This window comes from Suncus etruscus, chromosome 1 (assembly GCF_024139225.1).
Source record: "Suncus etruscus isolate mSunEtr1 chromosome 1, mSunEtr1.pri.cur, whole genome shotgun sequence".
NCBI classification, from domain to species: Eukaryota; Metazoa; Chordata; class Mammalia; order Eulipotyphla; family Soricidae; genus Suncus; species Suncus etruscus.
Window position 1 is genome coordinate 192,353,373 of NC_064848.1, and position 26,486 is coordinate 192,379,858.

The 26,486-nt window shown below is 51.7% G+C and overlaps 1 protein-coding gene and 1 non-coding gene across 3 annotated transcripts in view; both read right to left on the reverse strand.

Moving 5' to 3' along the window:
- Positions 1-12,796: 12,796 nt before the first annotated feature.
- Positions 12,797-12,935, reverse strand: LOC126032895 (small Cajal body-specific RNA 11). Its single transcript, XR_007504061.1, has one exon. It is a non-coding gene; the product is annotated as a small Cajal body-specific RNA 11 (non-coding RNA).
- Positions 12,936-15,241: 2,306 nt separating this feature from the next.
- Positions 15,242-26,486, reverse strand: part of MAP3K14 (mitogen-activated protein kinase kinase kinase 14) — a 44,048-nt gene continuing 32,803 nt past the window's right edge. For both annotated transcript variants that reach the window (XM_049779048.1, XM_049779049.1), the window contains 10 exons: positions 24,686-24,815; positions 24,153-24,284; positions 23,704-23,808; positions 19,568-19,731; positions 18,938-19,088; positions 17,833-18,207; positions 17,587-17,690; positions 17,163-17,307; positions 16,461-16,561; positions 15,242-15,777 (listed from right to left, as the gene is read on the reverse strand). In XM_049779048.1, coding sequence (XP_049635005.1) covers positions 15,613-15,777; positions 16,461-16,561; positions 17,163-17,307; positions 17,587-17,690; positions 17,833-18,207; positions 18,938-19,088; positions 19,568-19,731; positions 23,704-23,808; positions 24,153-24,284; positions 24,686-24,815 — 1,572 coding nt within the window. In that variant the 3' untranslated portion in view covers positions 15,242-15,612. The remainder of the gene's footprint in view (positions 15,778-16,460; positions 16,562-17,162; positions 17,308-17,586; positions 17,691-17,832; positions 18,208-18,937; positions 19,089-19,567; positions 19,732-23,703; positions 23,809-24,152; positions 24,285-24,685; positions 24,816-26,486) is intronic.

The following is a 26,486-nucleotide window of genomic DNA, read 5'->3' on the forward strand; positions in this document are numbered from 1 at the left end:
TCTAACCCTATCCCACCTCTTGGAGACCTGGTCTAGACCCCACCCCATATGCCTTTGTCTGGCGGGACAAATTATTTTTTTAAATTTTTTTTTAATTTTATTTAAACACCTTGATTACATACATGATTGTGTTTGGGTTTCAGTCATGTAAAGAACACCACCCATCACCAGTGCAACATTCCCATCACCAATGTCCCAAATCTCCCTCCTCCCCACCCAACCCCCGCCTGTACTCTAGACAGGTTTTCCATTTCCCTCATACATTCTCATTATTAGGACAGTTATTTCTCTAACTAAACTAACTGAACTCATCACTCTTTGTGGTGAGCTTCCTAAGGTGAGCTGTAACTTCCAGCTCTTTTCTCTTTTGTGTCTGAAAATTATTATTGCAAGAATGTCTTTCATTTTTTTTAAAACCCATAGATGAGTGAGACCATTCTGTGTTTTTCTCTCTCTCTCGGACTTACTTCACTCAGCATAATAGATTCCGTGTACATCCATGTATAGGAAAATTTCATGACTTCATCTCTCCTGACAGCTGCATAATATTCCATTGTGTATATGTACCACAGTTTCTTTAGCCATTCGTCTGTTGAAGGGCATCTTGGTTGTTTCCAGAGTCTTGCTATGGTAAATAGTGCTGCAATGAATATAGGTGTAAGGAAGGGGTTTTTGTATTGTATTTTTGTGTTCCTAGGGTATATTCCTAGGAATGGTATAGCTGGATCGTATGGGAGCTCGATTTCCATTTTTTGGAGGAATCTCCATATCGCTTTCCATAAGGTGGGACAAATTTTTACTTGACTTCCATGAGCTAGAGCGACAGGAATGACCTCTGAGCGTAGAGCCAGGAGTAATCCCTGAGCATCGCCTGGTGTAGCCCCCCGAAATTGTACTAGACTACCAGATCGTTTACTCTGCCCATTCATCAAATACCATGCCCACCACAGGCCCCGCCTCTCTGCTTGCTCCTTGGTTGCATCACTTGGGCAGCAGTGGCTGGGCAGGTAGCACTTTGGCAGCTGGAATTAGGGCGGAGAGCTCAGGCTTCACTTGTTGTTGTTGTTTTTGGGCACACCCAGCGGTGCTCAGGGGTTACTCCTGGCTCTGCACTGGCAGTTTCGGGGGATCATATGGGATGCTGCGGATCAAACCTGTGTCTGTCCTGGATCAGCTGCATGCAAGGCAAATGCTCTACCACTGTGCTACCACTCTGGCCCTTGGTACAAGAAATTAAGGCCTGTGACGTCAGGCTTTTTGCAGCATTGGCTACGGGGCTCACCTTTGCAATCTGGGTTCAGCCACTGCCTCTTGGAGTAGAAACTTTGGAGGGGAATAGGGGGCAGCCACCTGAGATGTCGCCTAGCCAGCATCTTGCCCAGTTGAAACCAAGGCAGGACTGGAAGTCCCTCATGTCTGTTTTGAAAATAAAGACTGATTCCAGGTTCAGGGCTTTTTACCCTAGCAGGGGACTCCTGCTGGGGCCAGAGTTGCTCTCCTACCTCACCCGCCCTCTTGCCACATTCCTGGGCCATCAGGGGACTTTGGAGCATGCTCACTTGATCACTTCCTGTGCACTTTTGGCACCCACAAAGTTCATCAGCTTGAAAAGCATCCCCAAGAATGGGGTCAGAATGATAGCACAGCAGTAAGGCGATTGTCATGCATGCGGCTGACCCAGGATGGACCTAGGTTGAATCCCTGGCATCCCATATGGTCCCCCAGCCTGCCAGGAGTGATTTCTGATCCTAGAGCCAGGAGTAACCCCTAAGTGCAGCTGGGTGTGGCACAAAACCTAAATAAATATAAAGAATTTCCAAGAACAGGGTCTGCAGACTCTGGGGTCACAATCCAGGCAGGTCACCTGGCCTGGGGTAGGGAAATCGAGGTAAGGAGTTGTTTCTCCAAGATCCAAACTACAGGGGTTACTCAGAAATATCTCCTGGCAGGCACGGGGGACCATATGGGACACCGGGATTCGAACCAACCACCTTTGGTCCTGGATTGGCTGCTTGCAAGGCAAACACCACTGTGCTATCTCTCTGGGCCCCGAACTACTCTTTTCCCCCAGCCTGGCTCCTCACCCATGCGCTGAGCCAGAAGGCAGGTGTCCATGGCCAGGCCCAGAAAGTCTTTGAAGCTCACAACTAGTCCACTATGGAAAGATGGGAGGTCACTGCTGCCCAATCTGTCTTGCATGAAGCTGGAGCTTGTTCTTGGCAGCCCAGCATCCATCCCAGTACCTCCAGCCATCCCAGTACACTGAGTGGTGGAGAAATAGTTCTTGCTGGAGCCAGAACAATTATACAGCAAATAGAGTGCTTGTTTTGCATGCAGCTGACTTGGGTTAAATCCGCAGCATCACATATGGTCCCCTGAGCACCAGCAGGAGTGATTCCTGAGCACAGAGCCAGGAGTAACTCCTGAGAATTCCCCTAAATCCTCCTTTGAACCCCCCCCAAAAAAAGGAAATAGTTCTTGCCTTCATGGAACTTCAAATCAGGATAAGGATTAACACAGCAGAAATACTTGTTTTTCTTTTTCTCTTTTTTGGCTTTTGGGCCACACTTGGGGATGCTCAGGGGTTACCCTGGCTATGCACTCAGAAATTGCTCCTGGCTTGGGGGACCATATGGGATGCTGGGGGATCAAACCATGGTTCATCCTAGGTCAGCCGCATGCAAGGCAAATGGCATACTGCTGCACCACCGCTCCGGGCCCCAAATACTTGCTTTTCTTTGGTGTTTGGGGTTTGTCTTTTGCATTGGGGTTTTCAACTGTTCTCAGAACATACTCCTGGCTCTGTGCTCAGGGATTATTCCTAGTGATGCTCAGAGGATCATCTGGGGTACTAGAGATTGAACTGGGAATTGCATGGCAAGCAAATCTTGGCTATCTCTCTGGCACTCATTTTAGATATTTGTCTTTTGTGGCTCACATCTGGTGCTGCTCAGGGGCTACTTCTGGCTCTGTGTGCATAAGGATTATGGGGTGTGTGAGTGTGATACTAGGATTCAAGCATGAAGTTCTTGTATGCTCAGCATGCACCCAGCCCATAGATCTCTCTGTCCTCACAGCAAAAATGTTATGGTGCTTTGGGATGGATACGTGGAGCAGAACAGCTTCCCTGAAGAGGGAACTTGAAAATAAGAACAAACTAGGGATTCTGTGGACCTGAAAAATATAGAGGAAGGCTGTAGGAGGGCAGGGCTGGTGACACCTACCATTCAAGTCGGCCTGCCACAGAACCTTACACATCTCTTGGGCTTTTAGCTGGATACCAGTGTGATATAGAGCAACCTTTAGGCTCTGCATGTCCACAAGGCTGACTCGCCATGCAGGAACTCAGCAGTTTGAAGATATTCTGGAATGCTGGGGGCAAGGGGACAGCAAGGTGGACCCCACACAGAGCAAGACCCAGCTCTGACCCCCAGATCCCATAATCGGAGAATATGGGTCCTTCCAAGCCCCTGGGAATTATAACTGAGCATGAAGAACATCAATGGCTGCTGTGTTGGGCTCATGGGCTATTTCTTTTCCATGTTTATCAGCACATCCATGACCAACGCCCCAAAAGGCTGCAGGACTGGGTTCTGTGATCTGGGATCACACGGCCCCTTCCTGGTACCTGGTTGGTGCAGGCGCTGGAGATGCTGTGGAGTAATGTAATGTGATGACAATATCGGGACATGGTGTGGGAATATGTTGAAAGCCCCCAATTGCAGGAGTGATTTCTTCTTCCCTCTCCACAACCTCTGGCCAAAGGGAAGCAGAGAGCTCATTTTCCTTATCTTTTCTTTTCTTTTCCTATTTTCACTGTGTTTGTTCATTTATCGCTCCCAAGTAGTATCTTCCTGTCCACCAGTCCACGTTCCCACAACAACAACAACAACAACAACAACAGCACACACACACACACACACACACACACACACACACACACACACACACACACTGAATTCTGGAGTTGTTGACATCACTAATCTAGACCACCTGCAAGAAGCTTTGGTTTTTGGTGTTTTTTTGTTTGTTTGTTTTGGGGTCACACTGGACATCGCTCAGGGGTTACTCCCGGCTCTATGCTCAGAAATCGCTCCTGGCAGGCTCGGGGGACCATATTGGATGCTGGAAATCGAACCACTGTCCTTCTGTGTCTAAGGCAAACGCCCTACCTCCATGCTATCTCTCTGACCCCAGCCAGCAAGAAGTTTTATAAAATCATCCTGGGTATATATATATTTTTTGGCGGAGGGCAGGCCACATCTTGTAGTGCTCAGAGTTTCTGCTCAGGGATGACCCCTGGTGGTGCTCAAAGGACCACTGTAGTGAGAGGGGTACAATTTGGGTTTCACCCTGTACTGTTTCCTGTCCTGTTAGCCCCATGGGTTCTAGTTATTTGCAGTGACCCTAGGTTCTAGACTGGTCATTCCCCTCTGAGTGAGCATTCCCTAATTTTCCTCCTCACCTGTTAGCTGGTAAAGGGTTCTCATCTGCAAAGCTGCCTCAGAGGGAAGAGGTTGGAGAGGCCATTTTACTGTAAGGGAAGCCAAGGAGTGTCCTACTCTACCCACCTATCCCCCACTGCCCCCCTAGGTCACCTGGTGCCTGGGCTGGACTGGACTGAAATGGAAGCTGAGGGGCCCTTGGACTCCCTCATAGTGCGTCTAACCACAGTGGCCACCTCTGCCTCAGAGCTCCTTTTCTGGGGGGCCAGGCTGTATGACGTGTGTGTCGCCTCCTCTGCTTCCTTCCGGATTGTTCCTCCCCTGGGTCTTGTGTTAGCAGCCTCTGAGGCCTCTGTGCAGACCTTGGAGGGGTGTGTGTGTGTGTGTGTGTGTGTGTGTGTGTGTGTGTGTGTGTGTATGTGTGTGTGTGTATGTGTGTGTGTGTGTGTGTGTGTGTGTGTGTGTGTGTGTGGTCAAGGTTGAGAGCCCAGCCTGCTCTGGCGCTCACACTCCTGGGGTTCAGCTCACCTCTGTCTGGGATCATGCACCCACATCCTCTTCTGGAGGGTTCTGGGGCAGCAGCTCAGCATTGTGGCCTGCCTGTCCTCAGCCCCTGTCACCTGCACGGTTTCAAAGTTGCTGTGGCTCTTGGTTTTCCCCTCCCTGCTGCCTGAAAGGCAGTTACAGGCTTGGGGCTGGTGCAGCGCCCCCTGCCTGCGGCCCCCAGCTTTAGCCTGGTTTTGGAGTACAGGGCTATGTTTTTTTTTTTTTTTTTTTTCGGGATCATAGTAGGCAGTACTCCTGATTCTGCATTTAGGGATCACTCCTGGCAGGGTTCAGAGGACCATATCGGATGCCAGGTGCTAAACCCCACTTGGCTGCATGCCCTACTCTGTAGCATTTGCATCTCCCCTCTGGAAGCTAAGGTGGGATAGGGGAAGAGGGCAGATCCCAGTTGTGAAGGAGGACTCCTCTGGAGACATGGGCCCAGCTGATGTCCTCTCAGGAAGGAAGAAACCCCTTCTTTTTTTTTTTTTTTTTGGTTTTTGGGTCACACCCAGCGGTGCTCAGGGCTTACTCCTGGCTATCTGCTCAGAAATAGCTCCTGGCAGGCACGGGGGACCCTGTGGGACACTGGGATTCGAACCAACCACCTTTGGTCCTGGATCAGCTGCTTGCAAGGCAAACGCCGCTGTGCTATCTCTCCAGGCCCAGAAACCCCTTCTTGAAAAAAAAAATGCAAATCATATGCAGAGACCACATTGAAAATATGCTCCAAGGGTGTGGGAGATGCTTAACCAATGGGAGCACACACTTTGCAGGCTGGAGCACCTGGTTTCATCCCTAGCACTGCAGCAAAAGCCCCACAGATCCCTAGGTGTGGTCAGAAGCAGAATGGAAAAACTTGCTTAGGGAGGTGGGTCCTACAGCCACAGCCTTGTGAGCCATGAGTGGACACTTGCCCTGACGCTTGCTTGTTTGGACTCCTCCTTGTCCTCCTTCCAGCTTCCTGTCTCAAGGGCTCATCTTTGCGTACCCTGTGTGTGCATGGCCCATGGCTGTGTGTGTTTGGTGTGCATGTGCTGTGGGAGTGCTGGCATGTGGCATGCAGGTGAGCTCGGATTCATGTACACATATGAACCCTCGTATCTGGCCACCATATTAGTATCCCAGTACCCTTAGTTCCCCCGGACATCTTTTTTTTTGTTTGTTTGTTTTTGGGCCACACCCGTTTGACGCTCAGGGGTTACTCCTGGCTATGCGCTCAGAAATCGCCCCTGGCTTGGGGGACCATATGGGACACCGGGGGATCGAACCGCGGTCCGTCCTACGCTAGCGCTTGCAAGGCAGACACCTTACCTCTAGCGCCACCTTCCCGGTCCGTCCCCCCCCCTCCCCCCGGACATCTTTTGTTCCTTTTGTCCTTCTCTGGCTTTTTATTTTATTTTATTTTTATTTTTGGGTCACACCCAGCAGTGCTCAGGGGTTACTCCTGGCTCTATGCTCAGAAATTGCCCCCGGCAGGCTCGGGGAACCATATGGGATGCCCAGATTCAAACCACTGTTCTGCATGCAAGGCAAATGCCTTATCTCCATGCTACCTCTCCTCTCTGGCTCTTAAGCTGATCCCAAGGGGCCTAGGGACCATCCCCAGCAATTCTCAGCCAACTCAGATGAACTTTTTGAGGCTTTGCCTGAGCATCAGGTCCTGCTTAGGCTCTGTGCATATGGGACCACCATATCCTCCCCGGAAGTGTTTCATGTTTGATGGAGCTTGAACTCTGGTGCCTCTGATCCCTGTGATGTCTCCCCAGTCCCTCCCTATTTGAGGAACTTCCAACTTGAGGCTTTGTCCTGCCTCCAAAGGAAGCCAAGTTCATTGTCCCTTTCCTTCATACCTTGGACATCTTGGACCACCTTGGATGCTGGAAGAATCCCTCAGATGCATGCAGCTTGCTCCAGCCTGGGAGGCCCTCTCTCAACTCAACCTGAGTCCTGACCTTAGCCCTGTCCAATGACCCTCAGATCCCTAAGTGAATCATGAGCGCACCAAGAACCTAGCAGTTGGGAGCAGTGAGCAAAAGCAGTGGTGGGTGATGGGGAGGGGGTGTAGGGGCCTCAAGGGCCAGGGGGAGGCTGGGGATCTAAAGAATGGGAGTGACATCCCTTAAAATATAGAGGCTAGGGGGCGGAGAGATAGCACAGCGGTAGGGCGTTTACCTTAGAAGCAGAAGGATGGTGGTTCAAATCCTGGCATCTCATATGGTCCCCTGAGCTGGCCAGAGACAGAGACACACACAGAGTCAGAGACAGAGAGAGTTCCTTGGGCCATTGTGGGAGGTCAATGAGCAGAGTGGAGCTCAAAGGTTGCTTCCAGCTGGGCACCCGGACAACTGCCGTCCATTCCTTATAATGCCTCCCCAGATCCTTCTCTCAGCTCATGGAATCCTAAACTCTAGCCAGATGGGCAGTCATGTCACCAGCTTGGCCACTTTGCAGGCCAGCCATCTTGGGATAGGCCTTCAGCCCTTCCCTGGCATCCTCCATGGTCCCTCCATGGCTGCCTCTAACCTGGCCATTGGAACGTGGTTTCCAGCAACTTTTGTAGTCATGGAGGTGGAGAGAGAACTCATAGCCCATTGTGGTCTAATTGACCACCCATGCACACATGCCAGTTGAGTTAGTCCTTCGTCTGTGTGTGTGTGTGTTGTGTGTGTGTGTAGTGTTGGACACTCCCTTACTCTGTTTTGGATGCTTTTTCTTTTTTGGAGGGCCATACCTGTTGTTACTCAGGGGTTACTTCTGACTCTGTGCTCAGGAATTACTTCTGGTGGTGTTTGGGAGATCATAAGAGATGCTGAGGATTGAACTGGATCTGTCGAGGGCTAGCACCCTACCTGCTGTGCCTGTACCCTGGTCTTTGTATATTTACTTGTTTTTGTTTTGGGGCTGAAGCTGGCCATGCTCAGGGGTTACACCTGGTTCTGCACTCAGGAATCACTTCTGGCGCTGCTGGGGAAACCATACAGGATAATAGAAATCAAACCTGGGTCGGAGGCCAGAGAGATAGCACAGCTGTAGGGGGTTTGCCTAGTCCGTGGCCAACCCAGGATGGACCTGGGTTTGATTCCTGGCATTCCATAGGGTCCCCTGAGTCTGCCAGGAACAATTTCTGAGTGCAGAGCCAGAAGTAACCTCTGAGAGCTGCTGGGTGTGACCCAAAAAACTAAAAAACAAAAACAAACAAAAACACCTGGGTCAATCACAGCCAGACAAGTACCCTAAGCACTGCTCTATCACTCGGCTCCAGTATTTATTTGGGGTGTGTGTGTGTCACATGTGGCACTACTCAGGGCTCACTCCTGGCTCTGCACTCAGGAATCACTCCTGGTGTGCTTGGGGGTTGACATGTGGAGTCAGGGATTGAACTTGGCTCAGAAGAGTACAAGGCAAGCACCCTACCTACTGGCTGTGCTATCTATCACTCTGACCCTTAAAGTTAGTGCTCTAAACCAATGATCTTCCCATGAGAAAATTCCAGGCTTCATTTGAGTTTCGCAGAATTTATGAGTGAAGAAAACGAACCTGGGCCTGAAATTTCCTTGTGGGAAAACTGTGAATTACAAACTCACCTCTGGAAAATACACTTGGGGCCATTCCACTGACCATTTTCTCTGTTGGTTTTGGGCCACAGCTGACTGTGCTCAGGGTCGTACTATCTCTCTGCGTCACTTCTTTATCCATATTTCTTCCATATCCTTTGTCTCTGTCACTTTTGTTGCAGTTTCTGGGATCACACCTATAGCTGTAGTACTTGCATATTGATTTGGCACACCCTGGGATGCTCAGGTCTCACGTATGTGAGCAACACAGCTGAAGGGGCGCCCCCTGCTGGACACATGGGTAAGCACCGCTTTTAGGGCCTCCCCGTGAACTAACTCTAAACCAAAAGTGCAAAAGTGACAAAGGGAAAGGGGGAACCTCAAAACCTCTCACCAGTTTCAGATTTTCCACATGGTAATGTTCACCAACACATATGACAGTCAAGAAACAAGACTAAGATACATTAAAAAATTTTTTTTTAATTTTTGGGCCACACCCAGCAGTGCTCAGGGGTTACTCTTGGCTCTGCACTCAGAAATCGTTTTTGGCTGGCTCATGGGACCACATGGGATGCTAGGAATCGAAACGGGTCCTTCCTGGGCCAACTGCTTGTAAGGCAAACACCCTACTGCTGTGCTATTGCTCCAGCCCCTAAGATACATTTTAAAGAGAATTAGAAGGGATGCAGTGATAGTACAGCTGGTAGGGTGCTTGCCTTACACCTGACTCACCCAAGTTCAATCCCTGGCATCCCATAGGGTCCCCCAAGCCCAAGTAGGAGTAATTCCTGAGTAAAGAGCCAGGATTTTGTTTGGGTGTGACTCCAAACAAATCAATAACAAAAATTTATATCGAATAAATATTAGAAAATGATTTGTTTTGTAGTTTTTTGTTTGTTTGTTTTTTTAGTTTTTTGGGCCACACCTGGCGGTGCTCAGAGGTTACTCCTGGCTGTCTGCTCAGAAATAGTTCCTGGCAGGCACGGGGGACCATATGGGACACCGGGATTCGAACCAACCACCTTTGGTCCTGGATCGGCTGCTTGCAAGGCAAACGCCGCTGTGCTATCTCTTCGGGCCCTGTTTTGTAGTTTTGATGCTTGAGAATTCTTAGTCCTGGCTCAGTGCTTAGGGCCATTCCTGGAGGTGCTCAGGGGACTTTGGAGTATTGGACATCAAATTCATACTTCCTGCTTATAAGCAGTGTGCTCTAATCCTTTACATCTTTCTAAACCCCTGTGTCTTTGTTGTTACTGTTTGTTTATTTTTCAGTGTCAGGGACTAAATCTAGGACCTTATAGGTGTTTCACACTCTTGGTTCCCCAATAAAGTTTTCTACTCTAAAGGTTCTTTGTAGTCAGTCAATTATTTCAGACAAAGACTTGGAAAATGTACTTTTTCTTTTTCTCTTGATCTCTCTAGAAGTCACTGGAGGGTGCACAAGAAGAAAATCAATAAGGGAACCAGGAAGGAAATAATAACCCTGGGCCCACCCAGGAAGGCAGCTGAGTTCTGGCAGCCTCAGAGGCGGAGGACAGGGCATCGGGGCTCGAAGCACAGAGACCCGAGAAAACAGAGGCTGGTGAAGATGCAGATGTGAGGAAACCAAAGAGGACAAGGGCAAGGTGGCTACTAGTCACAGGAAAACCCAGAGTCGTGTGAGGGTAATAGTGTTGCCTTTCCTGTCGCTGAGTGGCAGCTCCGTGGCCACTCCCTAGACCACAAATCCTGGTTTTGTTTTTGTTTTGGGGACAAACCCTGTGATGCTCAGCTCTTACTCCTGCCTCTGCACTCAGGGATCATTCCTACTGGGTTTGAGGGACCATATGGGATGCTAGGGACTGAGTCGAGTAGGTTGCAGTAAGACAGTTTGCAGTAAGGCTGTACTATCGCTCTGGCCCCACAATTCCTGTTTAATGTCTTTGAACTAGTAGAGTCAGGGGAGATAAAATTTGGAAGCTGTTATTGTGGCTAGGGGACCATATCAACGATGTAAACCTTTATAGTTAAAAGGTACAAATACTAGGGCTGGAGAGATAGTACAGGGGGAGGACACTTGGCTTGCAAGTGGCTGAACTGGCACCCAGATGATTACCTGCACTTCCAGGAGTGATTCCTGAGCATCACCAGGTATGATTCCAAAATTAAAACAAAACAAAACCAAATAGAGGGACCAGAGAGATAGTACAAGGGGCAAGGCGCTTACCTTGTACACCGTTGAACCTGGTTTGTTCCTTGAGCCCCATAAACTTTGAGTCTGAGTGCAGAGACAGGAGTAAGCCCTGATGACCACTGGGTGTTGCTAAAACCCTCCCAACCCCACCTTCCAAAAAACCCCAGAAAAACCCCGAAACAAATGCAAGTGTGAGAAATGGGAGGTGGGGAAGAAAGCTGAAGGAGTGAGATGTGAAGTGTCATAAAATACAGTCTAGTGGTGATGAAAAATGAAGGCATGACCTGTCCAGAGGCAGGAGGAGAAATACAGTATGGGAGAGAGGGCAGGGTGGGACCCTGAGAACAGAACTGTGGTCAAGGTTGGGAAGTGAGCACAAAAGAACTAAGAGCGATAAGAAAGCAGGGAGGGCTGGGGATGTGGTTCGGAGGTGGGGCACTCACTGGGCTTGTGTGGGTGAGGCCCTGGCTTCCATCCTAGCACTGAAAAAAAAAAAAAAAAAGGCAGCTGCTGATAAATAGCTAAATAGCTCAGAGACCAATGTGGTTGCTCCGAAGAGTGAGGTTGCATCTTGTGTTTCATCGCTAAGAAAGCTTTACGGCTCTAACCACATGCTTGCTGCTTTGATCGAGTTAAAAGAAGCTGCTAAGTCCTGGCTGGGAACCAAGCAAAGTGGCTGGGGCTGGGACCCGGTGTGGGGTGAGCACTGCCCCCTTAGACATGAGGACAGTTCTACACTCCTTTCAAAACACCCGCCAAGAAGTTGAAGGAGTGATAATATAGGGGTAAGGCTCTGCCTTGCATGCGGCTGACCTGTATCAATTCCTGGTACCCACTAAGGTCCCCTGAGCCCATCATGAGTGATACCTAGCACCACAGGGTTCCCTGAGCCTTGCTGGGTGTAACCCTGGAGGGCCCCAGACACCCCAAGAAGAGTGGGGTGAGGAATCCCTGGCACTGCAGGGCTGAGCAGCACTGTCTCCTCAGACCCTTGAATTACTGGCTGAGAATTACACACGGGCCCCTTGAACACCACTTGGGAGGTCTTCTTCCAATAAAGCTATTTTAAAAATTATTTTATGGGCCGAGTGATAGCACAACGGTACGGCATTTGCCTTGCACGTGGCCAATACAGGACGGACCTGGGTTCTAATCCTAGCATCCCGTATGGTTGCCTGAGCCTGTCAGGAGTGACTTCTGAGCACAGAGCCAGTAGGAACTTCTGAACGCTGCTGGGTATGACCCCCCCCAATTTTTATTTTATTATTTATTAACTCCTGGCAGGGTTAAGGGGTCCTATGCAGTTCTGGGGATCAAACCTGGGTCAGTCTCGTACAAGCCAAGCACCCTACTCACTGTGCTGTCTCTCTGGCCCCTGAAATTTTTATTGTAGTCATAGGTTTCAGGTGTGTCCTTGGAAACTTGCCTCTGAGATCCTCTGGCACAGTGCTGACCATTGTGAAGCTCTTCCCCTGTGAAGGGGGAATCTGTTTCCCGGAGCCTCCTATCTCTCTCTAATCTGTGTACGGGTGTCTCCCTGGCAGTGCTCAGGCCCAGAGGTGCAGCTCAGCTTGGTGCTGTGGCCTGGTGCTGCTCGGACCCTAACCCCACCCAGCTCCTCAGTCACACCAGGTGGTGCTGGCGACCACATAGAAAGGGTAGAAACTCAAGGCCTCACACATATAAGGCATGCACCCCACTGCCAGTCCCCTTTGAGCTCTCACTAGTCCCAAATCTTTGTTTTTTGGGGGGCCATGCCTAGCGATGCTCAGGAACTACACCTGGCGGCGCTTGGGGGACCATATAGTGTGCTGGAGATCAAACCTGGGTTGCTGTGTGCAAGACAATCACCCTACCCTCTGTATTAGCTCTCCTGTCCCTAGCCTCCAATATCTGCTTTATTTATTTTTTGTGGGGGGGTCAGGGATTAAACCCAGCACCTCACAAGGGCTACGCAAGCAGACCTGGGTACTATTGCTGAGTTACAATTGGGCCTCCCACTCTCCATTTCCCCACTTTCACCCCTAGACTGATGCTCCCACCACCGACTGCACATTTCTTCTTTTCTTTTTTGAACTGTCCTCTCGTGCCTTTAAGAGCCAGTCCTACGCTCAGGACGGCCCTCCTGAAAAGAGAGGGAGACTGCTGTATGTCCCAGCCACACAGCGCTGTCAGAGCTTTGAATAGCGCCAGGCAGAGCACAGGCCGGGACCGACTGCACATTTTTTTTTTTTTGGTTTTTGGGCCACACCCGGCGGTGCTCAGGGGTTACTCCTGGCTGTCTGCTCAGAAATAGCTCCTGGCAGGCACGGGGGACCCTATGGGACACCGGGATTCGAACCAACCGCCTTTGGTCCTGGATCGGCTGCCTGCAAGACAAACGCCGCTGTGCTATCTCTCTGGGCCCTGCACATTTCTAATGAACCTCAGTTCACCTTGTTTAGAACATTCTGAATCCCTGTCTTGGCTGAGCTCTCCTGGCTCTGGAATGTTCCTTGTTTCCTGTTGTGATAATAATGCTCAGGGGCTCACCTCTTCCTGCAGGCCTTCCGGACTCGGTCCCTTGGCACTGGGCTCGGGGCTCTTCCTCCTGCATCCCCACCCATCCCTGTAGGCGCTTGAGCACATTACCCCTCAATCAGGATGTGGGCGTGTGGGTGCTTACTGTGGCTCTCTGGTCCCCAACACTGTCTAGCTTAGGGGTCCTTCAGCTGTGCAGAGAAATGAGTTTTGTTTTGGGGCCACACCCAGCGATGCTCCTGGATCTGCACTTGGGAATCACTCCAGGAAGGCTCCGGGGGACCATTGGGGACATAAAGATTAAACCTGGGTCGGCCACATGCAATGCAAGCTCCTTACCCACTTTACTATCTCTCTGGCCCCAATAACTGAGTTTTCTCACCTGCCAATCTCGGGTGAAGACTCTGCTATTCTTCATAGGGGCTTCCTTTCAACAAGGCCTGAAGGTTTGGTGTCAGACCCAGTGGTAGTGCTGTGTGCTGGAAAAAACCCAGAGCCTCTGGTACCTGAGACGTGAACTTGGCCCCTGTAAGTGCTATCTTAGACCTGTACACTCCATTTACTTTCCAGTTTTGTTTTTTGGGCCACACCTTGCAGTGCTCAGAGGTGGCACTGGCAATGTCTCAAAACCATGCAGTTGTGGGAACGTACTCGTGGAATCCTGTGCTGTCTCTGTAGCCGATCCTCCACGATCAAATTTATCATTGTCATCATTTTGGTTTTTGGGTCACACCTGACAGTGCTGGGGCGTTACTCTTGGGCGCTGAGCCTGCCCACCCCCATGCAATGTATGCTCTCAGGCCACTGTGCTCACTCTCCGCCCTCCATCCTCCACTTCCTTGGCTCACATTCACATGGTCCCTTTGTTCTGACCAACACAGCACATAGGGTGGTCGTATCTGTCTATTCGAACTCGACTCTAGGTCAGCCGTCTCTCCTCTCCCTGAATAGCCCCTGTCCTCTGTGGACCGCTCACTTCTACTTTTGCCTATTGTCCTTCTGGGTTGACTGTGGGTATATACCCGGGCCCTTTTACCTCTGGACACCAAGGCCCAGAAATGGTAGTCAGCAAGCTCAGAGCCACACCTGCATGTCTGAGTGGGACCAGCCAAACACCGTGAGGGCTGAGTGCTCCTGCCTGGGCCTCTGGAAACCTTCTGTCCACACCAGGCCTGCCTCAAGGCATGTGGCGCTGCACTGCCCTTAAAGTCCTGCCTGGTCTGACCTGTCACAGCCTGTAGCCAGGCCTCATAGCAGGCCATCACCGTGCCTTCTAGCTTAATAGCTCCACGGAGGTAGCCCAGAGGTTGGTTCCGAGCACCCTCTGCGGGAGGAACCCTGGGAAGGGCGACCCCACATGAGAGTTGAAGATGGCCCTGGCGGGGTTTCCAAGATTGAGGCGGCGGGTGGGGTCTTGGGTTCAGCAGCAGGACAGATGAGAGCGGAGCTGGCCATGGCACATACACAGTTGTTGTCACCCCAAGCTTTATTGCTCAGAGTCCCCTACAACCTGAACTCTGTGGAGTGGGCTCCCCACAGCGAGGGTGGGGGGCTGAGGTTTCTCCCTGGGGTAGGGGGAGGGCAGCACGGCTCAAAGGGAACAGTTCAGCCAGGTGTGTGGAGGAGTTTCCTGCAGGTAGGATGCTCAGGGGACACCCTCACCCTAGGAACTGAGACTAGCAGACCTGTACCCCTCCCCCCAATTCACAGTTGATTTAATGCTACAATGAGTCCTGATGGGCTCCCGGGGTGGACAGGAGAGGGGGCTCATCTTCAACCCCTTCACAATTCATCCCATCTCCTGGCATGCTCCTATTCAAAGAGCTGCGACCTGACCCCTGGAGGGCGTCTGTGAAAGTGCTTTGAGGTCATCTGTATAAAGTGCAGCAGGCAGTGCCCATGGCCAGGGCAGGGGCTGGGTTGGGGAAGCTGGTGTGTGTGTATGTGGGGGGGGGGCTGCAGGGGTCTGAATACCTGTCTGCTTCCCGCCCATTGGGCCCCCTCCCTCAGCCCAAAGGCCTGTCACCTGGCCCTGGGACTGGGCACTGAATGCCAGCCAGGTGCAGGGGGGCCTTGCTTAGCAGCCCGACCACATATTTGGGCACTGAGAACCATTTCGTTGACACCTCCTGGGCTGTTGGCTGAAGTGGGTTCAGCCTGTGTAGACCTGTATGGCCACTATGGAGAAGGTGAGTTCCCTTGGGAAGCCCTGGTGCCAGGGAACAGGGCACATCTGCTGCCAGCACTCTGATGCTGACCCATGTGGCTTGGAGGCTGTGGGCAGGTCGACACCTGCCGGGCGATGAGGCGGCTCTACACGGAGACCCCCTGCTTTGTGGGTGTGACCCTGAGAAGTTGGTGTGTGGCTGGGCTAGGGCCTGTTCTCCAGCTGGCCGTGCTTGACCCTCCAACTCCAGGTGAAACTGCTGTCGGGGGCCAGGGTGCACCGCAGGTCAATGCCCGAGTCTGGCACCTCCATGTCGTACCGCACGGGCTGCCCATCCTTGGTCACCAAGCTGAAGGCGGTGGCTGGGATCTGGAGGCAGAGCAGATGTGGGGTAAGATGGTGATGAGCCGTCAGGCACAGCAGGGCACAGTCATGGCCTCTCTTTTGTTTGTTGGTTTTTGGACCAAGCCCAGCGATGCTTAGGAGTTACTCCTGGCTCTGCACTCAGGAATAGCTCCTGGAGATGTTTGGGGGAACATATGGGGTGCCGGGGAATGGAACCTGGACCCTCCCCACTGCACCATCATTCAGGCATCAGTTGATGGTTTATTTTTTTATTTTTTTTGGTTTTTGGGTCACACCCAGTAGCGCTCAGGGGTTACTCCTGGCTCTATGCTCAAAAATTGCCCCTGGCAGGCACAGGGGACCATATGGGATCTGGGATTCGAACCACCATCCTTCTGCATGAAAGGCAAACGCCTTACCTCCATGCCCCCAGTTGGTTTCTTAATGGGGGGATGGGGTTTCTCCCTCCAGCCCAGCAGGCGGCCCTGCAGGACTCCACCTGCCTCTCCTTCAGGAGGGCTCCCTGGGTCTTCACTGGTTCTAGGAAACCCCCCACTCAGCAGCGCTGCTCTAGCCAGGAGCCCCTGGGAACAGCTGAGGCCAATATTCTTCAGGAGGCTACTTCTCTCACTCCCAAAGTCTGCTGAACAGGGCCAGGCTCTGGCTCCAGTGCTTGTCCTAAGTCCCTGCCCTAAACCTGCCCTTACCTGGCTGCTGATGCCCGTGGCGATGTCTCCCACCCGGACCCGGTGGAAGTCCCGGATGTGTAGGTTTTCACCGTTCAGAGACTGGATCTGGACTCTGACCCCTAGAAGGCAGGAAGATGCCCTTTGTGACAGGCTGTTTCCTAGGTGGGAACCTGGCCTGCACACTGCCGAGTGCCAAGGAACAGAGCCCGAGACCATGCTGCCTAGACTCAAGTGTTCCCTTGAGTGTTCCCTCAAGGCCCTAGGGTCTGATGCCCCATGCCCTGCTGCTCTGGAGCTGCTCTGGCACGGGAAGCTCCTGTATTAGTCATGCCTTCACCGGCGGAGGGAGCGGGTCTTTGCTAAGCTGACTTCAAAACCCAGGAACTGCTGTGCCCTCCTTGGGAAATTTTCCACCCACAGTCTTGACCAAAAGAAACGCTTTTCTTCCACTCAGGTCTTGGGGATGCCCCACAGCAACCCCTAGTCTTCATTCCACATTGGGAAAGACTCCAGGTGACCAGGATGTTGACTTTTCCCTGCTCACTGAGAGGTTGGACCCTTCAGTTTGGAGGTCACCCCTTCCCCATCTCACCCCACCTTGCCCCTTACCCCCCCTCAACTGCCTCACCTCTCACTCTACTATACCCCCCACTTAACATCACCCCACCTCACCCCCCTTGGACATGACCCTCAAGGACACGGGCTCGTGGGAAGCCGTACCGTTGAAGTAGCTGGGGGTGTCGGTGGGGCGGCCCCGGGCCAGCACCATATTCCAGCTGGAGCTGCGTCCCTCTGCCTGGCTGCCCCATGAGTGCACGCCCGAGCTTAGAGTGTCCCGTGAGCTCTGAGAGGCTTTTGAGGGGTTCTGAAATGACAGGGCAGTGTGGACTCAGGCCTAACCTCGTTTCACATGAGCAAGGCGCCCTGGGTCCCCTCTGGGCAGGAAAGGGTTCGGTCTTGGGTTGGTAGCCCGCACCGGGGACTCTGCCTCAGAGCCCAGTGGAGCTCTGTGGCCTTGTTCCCCACAGCCCACAGTGGACCGGATGGCTGCTGGGCCCGTGTGCTCGGGGTGGGTCTCTGCAGTGAATATCCCCCCCCCACAGGGTTCCTAACTGTCCCCTTGTTCTGGGTGTGGCCGCCTCACCTCGCTGTCGTTGGATAGGGAGAGGCTGTCGATGCTGAGGCAGGACAGAAGCTGTTCCTGCTCTTCCAGAGAGAAGGGCTGAGACAGGCTGCTGAGGAGGAGTTCTGGGGGAGAGGACGGGGAGGCAGTGAGCAGGAGGGCAAGCAGGGGTGAGGTGGTGGGTGAAGGTAGGTGAGGTGGGGTGAGGTGGTGACTTAGGTTAGGCTGTATCCCGAGTTGTGCAGAGGCCATGGCGGCAGCTCCTACCTAGTTCCAGCTGCTGCAGCTCCTGCTCCGGGAGGGTTGGTTTCCGCTCTGATGAGCTGGTGGTTTTGGGGGGAGCCGGGTCCAGGGAGGACAAGGGTAGGGGCTCCCATGGGCCCGGCTCCTCCTTGACCCAGGACGGGCTTGGAGATTTGTTCCGCTCCGGGGGGTCTGGGGGCAGGGGAGGCTGGAGCTTTGGGGCCCCCTCTTGTGGGTCCTCAGCTGGCTGTGGCTCTGGGGTCCCCGATAAGGGCTCCCCTGGGGAGGAGGCGAGGAGGGTGTGGTGATAGGGAACTGGGTGTTGCTGGAGGGCTGGCTGGGATGGCACGCATCTGGGTTCTTTAGACTCTTCCTTCCACGGGCTCCTCAGACCTCCCACTAGGAGAGAACACAGGAGAGTGTGAGAGGCAGGGCAGAGGGGAGGTGTGGGGCTGGGCGGGTCAGTGGATGCCTCCATGGGGAATGGACTGCCCAGTCGCCTCCCTGTCCCCCTCAGGGTGAGAAGTTTTGCTCACAGAAGCACTTGGTTAGTAGTAACAGAAACGTGGAAACCCCACAACCGCTCTGGGGACCCCCATTTAGGATCCCGGAACCTGGGCTCCCTGACTGCCCACACACACCCCTCTCCCACTAGGGTTCCCAAGGCTCAGGAATCTGGGAAGGAGGCATCATTCTAAGTGGAGGGGCTTAGACCAGCAACATGCCTGCTTCTACCCTCCTACTCCTCCACCCCAGGTGACACAGCTGTCATGGGCAGATGTCATCTGGCAGGCTGGGCTCTTGCAAGGTGTGAGGCCAGAGAGACAGTACAGTGGGTGGAGTGTATGAGCCCCAGAACTTCATATAATGCCCGATCCCTGCCAGGAGTGATCCCTGAACACCCTGGGATGTGGCCCCCAAACAAGACAAAACAAAGCAAAAACAACAGAGGCACTTATTTTGTGGTGAGGTTAGTCCCACTCAGGCTGCCCAGTGAACGCTGAGCAGCTCCAACTACAGTGTGGATAATCTCTGTTCTGGTCACCTTACTGCCCCCTCAAATGTTCCTGAAGTGAGTGTCATCAGTGTGTCCCCGTATGGAACTGGTAAGTCCCCCAGTGGCTCCTACCATGCTGCAGTGCCAGGCTGACCTTCCCACCCAGCTCAGCGGCGGATGCGCGGTGGGCTGGCTCCTTCCTCAGGCCCTCCTGGATGGCCTGGGCGGTCAACGGGGTGCAGCACGGGGGGATCTCCCGGACAGGAGGCGGCTCGCTGGCAATCTGGGGGTCAAAAGGCAACATGGGAGGCCTGACTCCCCCTTCTTGCCCTGTCCTCTCCTGCCTTCTCCTCTCTCCAGTGTGTGGGGGGGTCTGGCCTGAGGATGGGGCAGCCTGGATTAGAGGGAGGCCTGCACCTTCCTAAGGAAAGAGTGGTGAGCGCTGACTCCCGGGGTGCAAAGGGCCTCCCCTTGGGTCCCTCTGAGGTAGATGACAAGCGACTCAGTAAGGCTCCCCTTTTTTTTTTTGGTTTCTATGCTCAGGAATCACTCCTATGGTTGCTTGGGGGACTATATGGAATGCTGGCAGATGAGCAAACCCAGGTCAGCCGTGTATAAGTGCCCCGTCCACTGCACTGGCCCCCAGGCTCCCACATTTATCATGACCCTTCCCCTGCTCCCCCTGGCATCTTGCATGGATGGGAGATGTTGGCTAGGGGCCCCACCGGCATCCTCTACTGGCCAGTCATGATCACCACAGACCTTGAGGCATAGCGGGCCTCGGAAATACTGGGTCCAGGGGTGGTAGCCATTGAGCATGTGCAGCATCATGCAGCAGCTGCTCCAGATGTCCACCTTGGCGTCGCAGGCCTTGCCCATCACCACCTCTGGAGCCATGTGGGTCTCGGTGCCAGGAATGTAGTCCCCTGAGAGAACCAGAGAGACAAGTCAGCCATAAACTTGGAGAGGCAGGACCACAGCACAACAGGGGCAACCCAAACAGATCCTGGGAAACTGTGCTGGTCTCTCTGAAGGACTCATTTTTATTTTATGTTTTTGAGTCACATGCAGTGGTGCTCAAAGGTTACTCTTGGCTCTGCACTCAGAAATCACTCCTGGCACACTCGGGGGACCATATGGGATGCTGGAGCTTGAATCTGGGTGGCTGCATGCAAGGTAAACACCATACCTTGGGCCAAAGAGATAGCATTGAGGTAGGGCATTTGCCTTGCATGCCTTGCATGCATGGTCCCCTGAGCCTACCAGGAGCGATTTCTGAGAGTAGAGCCAAGAGTAACCCCTGAACGCTGCTGGGTATGACCCCCCAACCCCCGCCCCCAAACACCATACCTACTGTGCTACTGCTCCAGCCCCTCCTTTTATTAATTAATTTTTTTAAGCCCACAGCACCTGGTTTTCCCAGGCAGTTTCCCATCCAAGTACTAACCAGGCCCAACCCTGCTTAACTCTCCTTTTAATTTTTAATTTTAACTTTGGACATTTTTTCCTTTTTGGGGGGTTGAGGGGCATCCTTGGCTGCGTACAGTCAGGGCTTACTCCTTACTTTGTGCTCAAAGTAGGACTTAGGGAGCCTTGTATAGGTGTGGGGATGGAACTTGGGTGAGTTACATGCAAGGTTTTCTGCTGTACTATTTCTCTAGCACCAAGGAATGAAACTTATTTGACTTTTTTTTTGGGGGGGGGGGTTTCCTTTTGGTTACACCAGGCTCTGTGCTGTGTTTCTTCTTGTTGATGATCAGGGCCCATGTGGGCCTGAGGATCAAATCTAGGACTCCTGCATGTAAAATATGTGCTTTAGTCCTTTGAATCACTCCCCAAAGCCCAGAAAGACTTCAATAGAGCAAGTCTCCAAGTCAAACTTGCAGGGAATGAGGTCAGTTAGCAGTCCTGCTGAGACCGGCACAAAAATTGCATCTGAGATTTGGCTCTGTCACTTGGATCAAACCCTTATTAAAAATTTTTTTTCGTTTTTTTTTTTTTGGGCCACACCCGGCGATGCTCAGGGATTACTCCTGGCTGTCTGCTCAGAAATAGCTCCTGGCAGGCACGGGGGACCATATGGGACACCGGGATTCGAACCAACCACCTTAGGTCCTGGATCGGCTGCTTGCAAGGCAAACACCGCTGTGCTATCTCTACGGGCCCCAAAGTATTTTCTTTTAAAGGGAAAGGGGCTGGGGCTGGAACGACAGTACAGTGAGAGAGTAGGGCATTTACCTTCATGTGAATGTCCCGGGTTTAATCCTTGGCACCATATATGGTCCCCAGAGCCCTACCAGGAGTGATCTGTGAGTGCAGCAGAGCCAGGAGTAACCAGAGTACAGCTAGGTGTGGCCCCCAAACAAGAAAAAAGTGGAGGAAGGTTCTGTGCATAAAATTCTAAGTTATAGGTTACTTATAGTATGATATTCAGTAAGTGAAAGAAAAAAACAACATATGAATAAAAAAAGACTTGAAGAAGTGATACTAGATGCTAATCACTTTTTTTGGGGGGGGTCACGCTTAGTGTTGGTCAGGGCTTACTCCTACACTCAGAGATCACTCTTGGTAGGCTTGGGGGACCATATGAGGTGTTGAGAATTGAACACAGGGTGTACACCCTACCTGCTGTATTACCATGTCAGCCTCAATTAATCTTTTTTATTTTCTTGGTGATTTAGTTTTTTTTTTGTTTTTGGGTCACACCCAGCAGTGCTCAGAAATCGCTCCTGGCAGGCTCGGGGATGCCGGGATTTGAACCACCATCCCTCTGCATGAAATGCAAATGCCTTACCTCCATGCTATCTCTCTGGCCCCCATTTTCTTTTTCTTTTCTTTATTTTTTCTTTTGGGGATTTATAGTTTTTATGTTTTTTTTAATTGGTTTTTATTTTTGGTTGTTATTCTGTTTTGGGGCCACATTCAATGGTACCCAGTGGTACTCAGGGGTCATTCCTTGTTCTGCCCTCAGGAATCATTTCTGGTAGGTTTGGAGGATTTATGGCAGGGGTCTCAAACTCAATTTACCTGGGGGCCGCAGGAGGCAAAGTCGGGGTGAGGCAGGGCCGCATAAGGGATTTCGCACTGAATATTCGCAATAAAAAATCGCATTAGTAAGGAAAAAATCGCAAAAAATTGCATTAATGGGCCCGGAGAGATAGCACAGCGGCATTTGCCTTGCAAGCAGCCAACCCAGGACCAAAGGTGATTGGTTCAAATCCCGGTGTCTCATATGGTCCCCCGTGCCTGCCAGGAGCTATTTCTGAGCAGACAGCCAGGAGTAACCCCTGAGCACTGCCGGGTGTGGCCCACAAACCAAAAAAAAAAAAAAATCGCATTAAACATTTGCATACCCCGAACAGAACTGCTTGGGATATGTAAATGTTTAATGCAATATTTTTCTTACTAATGCCATTTTTATTGCGATTATTCGGTAAGAGAATAATCGTGAATACTGCGATATTTGAAGGCCGGCTGCGGGCCACAAAATGTTGTAGGGAGGGCCGGAAATGGCCCGAGGGCCGCGAGTTTGAGACCCCTTATTTATGGGATATTGGGGATTGAATCCAGGTTGGCTGCACACAAGGCAAGGGGCCATACCTGCGCCAGCCCTGTAATTTTCCGTTTGCTTAGTTTTTGTTTATTTGTTTGTTTGTTTGTTTTTTGGGTCATACTCAGCATACTCAGGAGTTACTCCTGGTTCTGTGCTCAGAAATCGCTCCTGGTAGGCACAGGGGACCATATGGGAATGCTGGGATTCAAACTACGGTACATCCTGAATAGGCTGTGTGCAAGGCAAACGCCCTACCGCTGAGCTATCTGGTCCCATGTTTGTTTAGTTCTACTTTTTGCAAGAAATTAAAAAAAAAATACTTTCGCAATAAGCAAAAAGCCACTCAAGTTATTTTAAAATGGAGGTCAGGGCTGGGAAGTGGCTCAGCTGTGGAGCAGCTCATATGTGTGTGTGTGTGTGTGTGTGTGTGTGTGTGTGTGTGTGTGTGTGTGTGTGTGTGTGTGTGTGTGAGTGAGAGAGAGAGAGAGAGAGACAGAGAGAGAGTGAGAACGAGAGAGAGACAGAGAGAGAGTGAGAACGAGAGAGAGAGAGAGTGAGAACGAGAGAGAGAGAGAGAGAGAGAGAGAGAGAGAGAGAAAGAGAGAGAGAGAGAGAGAAAGTGTGTGTGTGTGTGTGTGTGGGGGGGGGGGTGGGTCCAGTCCCAGCACCACAGTAAAGACAAAAACCAAAAACCACATACACTAAAAGGGGATCTTGTTTCCAGGTTAAATTTATAGATTACCAGCACAGGCCTTTAACCAACTATTACTTACTTATAGAGTTATTTTCCCTGGGTTAATATAAAAGCATTTAAGGCTAGTGCTATAAATAAAAAAAAACAATAAAACACAAATTTGTGTTACATTGTTAACTATATATATGTGTATATATATTTATATACACATATATACATACAAAACAATAACCTGGAAGGAATGACCATAAATATTTATAACTCTCAGGGATACAGAATTGGTGAGGCTACTGACTTCCTGCCCTTCCTACCACAACTTATAAAAGGCATGGACTAAATAAATGTAAGTTAGATTTTTCTCTAGCTGTAGAGCCCAGGTTCCTGGCTCATCTTCCTAAAGTCCTTCCGAAAACAGTTAGATAAGGGGTGGAGACATGGGACTCCAGGGTGGGGACCTGAGGGTGAGGCCCTGGCCTTCAAGTCTCTGCAAGAGGAAGCTCAAAGACCTTCTGACATTTAATGACACGAATCATGGCACTGAGAGCAGCCAGGGGGCATCAGCAGCCCGCAGGTACTGAGCTACAGTGGAGACAAGCTGTAGCCAGCTGCCTAGGATGTTGCTGCTTGTGGCCACCTTGGGTCGGGGCTCACCTGTGAGCAAGGCCTTCCCTAGGCCATCGGGCTGCAGGCACACAGCGTGGCCAAAGTCGCAGAGGGCTGCCCGGCTCCCGTCGCTGGACAGGAGTATGTTGTCAGCTGAGGTCCCAGGAGAGAAGACAAACAGGTGAGTTGGGGTCCTGTCATATTCTGGCCCTCTGGGAACACTGTCTGTCTGTCTAAGCCCCATGGTCACTGCTGCTTGGAGCCTTAGTCATGGAAGGAGGGTGGTATAGGTTGGAAGCAGGGTGGGGGAGCATAAAGGGGATCCCCTACAACCTGCTGCCACTACCTACTCCCCGGGTGCCCACTGGAAATAGCCACTTCTTTTATTTGCTCAGGGCCCCTTCTATAGCAGGTCGCTGGAGGTGACTGGAGGCCCTAAAATTGCAGGGAAATGGGAAGGAGCAGCTGGGAACAGGGCTGCGGGGGGCCTGTCTCACCTTTGACGTCTCCATGCAGAATCCTTTGGGTGTGGAGGTATTCCAGTCCCTCCAGGGCCTGGCCCAGGTAGTAGAGGGCGCGATCCTCAGGCAGACAGCCCTTCTGCTTTATGAGCTGGCCCAGTGAGCCACCTAGGAAACAACACCAGTCTGCATGGTGCTTTCCCAGACACCGAGCGAGCCAGGACAAGGGTGCTTGAAAGGAAGGGTGGAAAAGTGGGGCTTCCTGCTCATGTCATAAGACCATAGGGTTCAAAAACACATTGTGGAAGCTGAACCCATACTACAACAGGTAGGGCACTGCCTTATATACTCAACCCAGCTCAACCCCCTGCACCCCATATGGCCCCATGAGCCCCTCCAGAAGTGATCCCTGAGCACAGAGTCAAGAGAAAGCTCTGAGCATCTCTGGGTGTGGCCCCCAAACAAGAAACAAAAACAAACAAATACAACTATCTGGGAGCTAATGTCAGTCAGGTAAGATCAGAGATCTTGGGTCTGAGTTTGAGGGAGAAGCAGGACTTGGATCTGACCTTCCAGCAGTTCCATGAAGATGTTCACCCACGGGCCTTCCCTCACAGCACCATACAAAGGCACGATCCTGGGTGACGTCAGCCCCGCACAGGCCGTTAGCTCCTCTGCCCGGAACATGTCCACACGCACCTGGGGGCCCAGAGGTCGCTTGGAGTCAGGGCTAGGCTGAGTGTCAGGTCAAGCAGGACCCCTGAGCCTTCCCGGACTGAACGGTGGCTGCTTGCACCATTGGGCACAGCAAATCCTTGCTAAATGCTCCAGAATGGAATAGAAACAGGTTCCTGAGTAACTTGGGAACACTGGTGGAACCCAACCCCCACCCCCTTAATAAGTTCCAATGTCAAGATGCAGATAAAAACTAAACTGGTGGACTTGTTCTGTGAAAATGTCGAGTGTGGAGTCAAATGAGACCTATTGTACTTAGCTGGGCTCTGGCGTATGACCCACCCTCACATCCACCAAACACTTGATCTTGTTAAATCTAGTCAGGCCTCCCAAGTAGTGCCCAGCTGGCATCCCCCGGAACCTTTCGTTGGCCATTCTATTCTATTCTATTCTATTCTATTCTATTCTATTCTATTCTATTCTATTCTATTCTATTCTATTCTATTCTATTCTATTCTATTCTATTCTATTCTATCCATCCTTCCTTCCTCCCTCCCTCCCTTCCTTCCTCCCTCCCTCCCTCCCTCCCTCCCTCCCTCCCTCCCTCCCTCCCTCCCTCCCTCCCTTCCTTCCTTCCTCCCTCCCTCCCTCCCTCCCTCCCTCCCTCCCTCCCTCCCTCCCTCCTTCCTTCCTTCCTTCCTTCCTTCCTGGTTTTTGGGCCACACCCGGCGCTGCTCAGAGGTTACTCCAGGCTGTCTGCTCAGAAATAGCTCCTGGCAGGCACGGGGGACCATATGGGACACCGGGATTCGAACCAACCACCTTTGGTCCTGGATCAGCTGCTTGCAAGGCAAATGCCGCTGTGCTATCTCTCCAGGCCCATATTCTTTATTTTTTTTTAATTAATTTATTTTTGATTTTTGATTTTTGGGCCACATTCAGTGGGACTCAGGGGTTACTTTTGGCTCTGCACTTAGAAATCGCTCCTGGCAGGCTTGGGGGATCATATAGGATGCTGGGAACCAAGCCCGAGTCCGTCCTGGGTCGGCCGCTTGCAAGGCCGCTGTGCTATCACTCAGACCCCTGCCATTCTATTCTTGACCAGATGGTCGGAGAGACTGAGGATGCACTGCTGGTTGGCCCAGTAGTGCAAGGGACTACCTAGCCATCCAACTGTGCTTGATGGTAGTAGTGCTCAGGGATCCACGTGGTGCAAGGGATTGAACCAAGATCAGTCACATGCAAGTTAAGCAGATGAACCCCTGTCCCAGATCTCTGGTTCTACCTCTTTTTTTCTTTTGGGGCCACATCTGGCAATGCTCAGGGGTTACTCTTGGCTTTCTGCATGGGGCCACACTGGGTAAGCTCGGGGGACCATAAGGAATGCTGGGACTTGAACCCTGATGGGCTGTGTGCAAGGCAAGCACCTTACTCACTGTGCTTTTTCTCTGGTCCTTTCTTTTCTTTTTTTTTTTTTTTTGTTTTTGGGTCACACCCGGCAGCACTCAGGGGTTACTTGTGGCTCTACGCTCAGAAATCACTCCTGGCAGGCTTAGGGGACCATATGGGATGCCGGGATTCGAACCACATCCTTCTGCATGCAAGGTAAATGCCCTACCTCCATGCTATCTCTCTGGCCCCTTTCTTTTCTTTTTTATTTTTTTGGTTTTTGGGTCACACCCAGTAGCGCTCTGA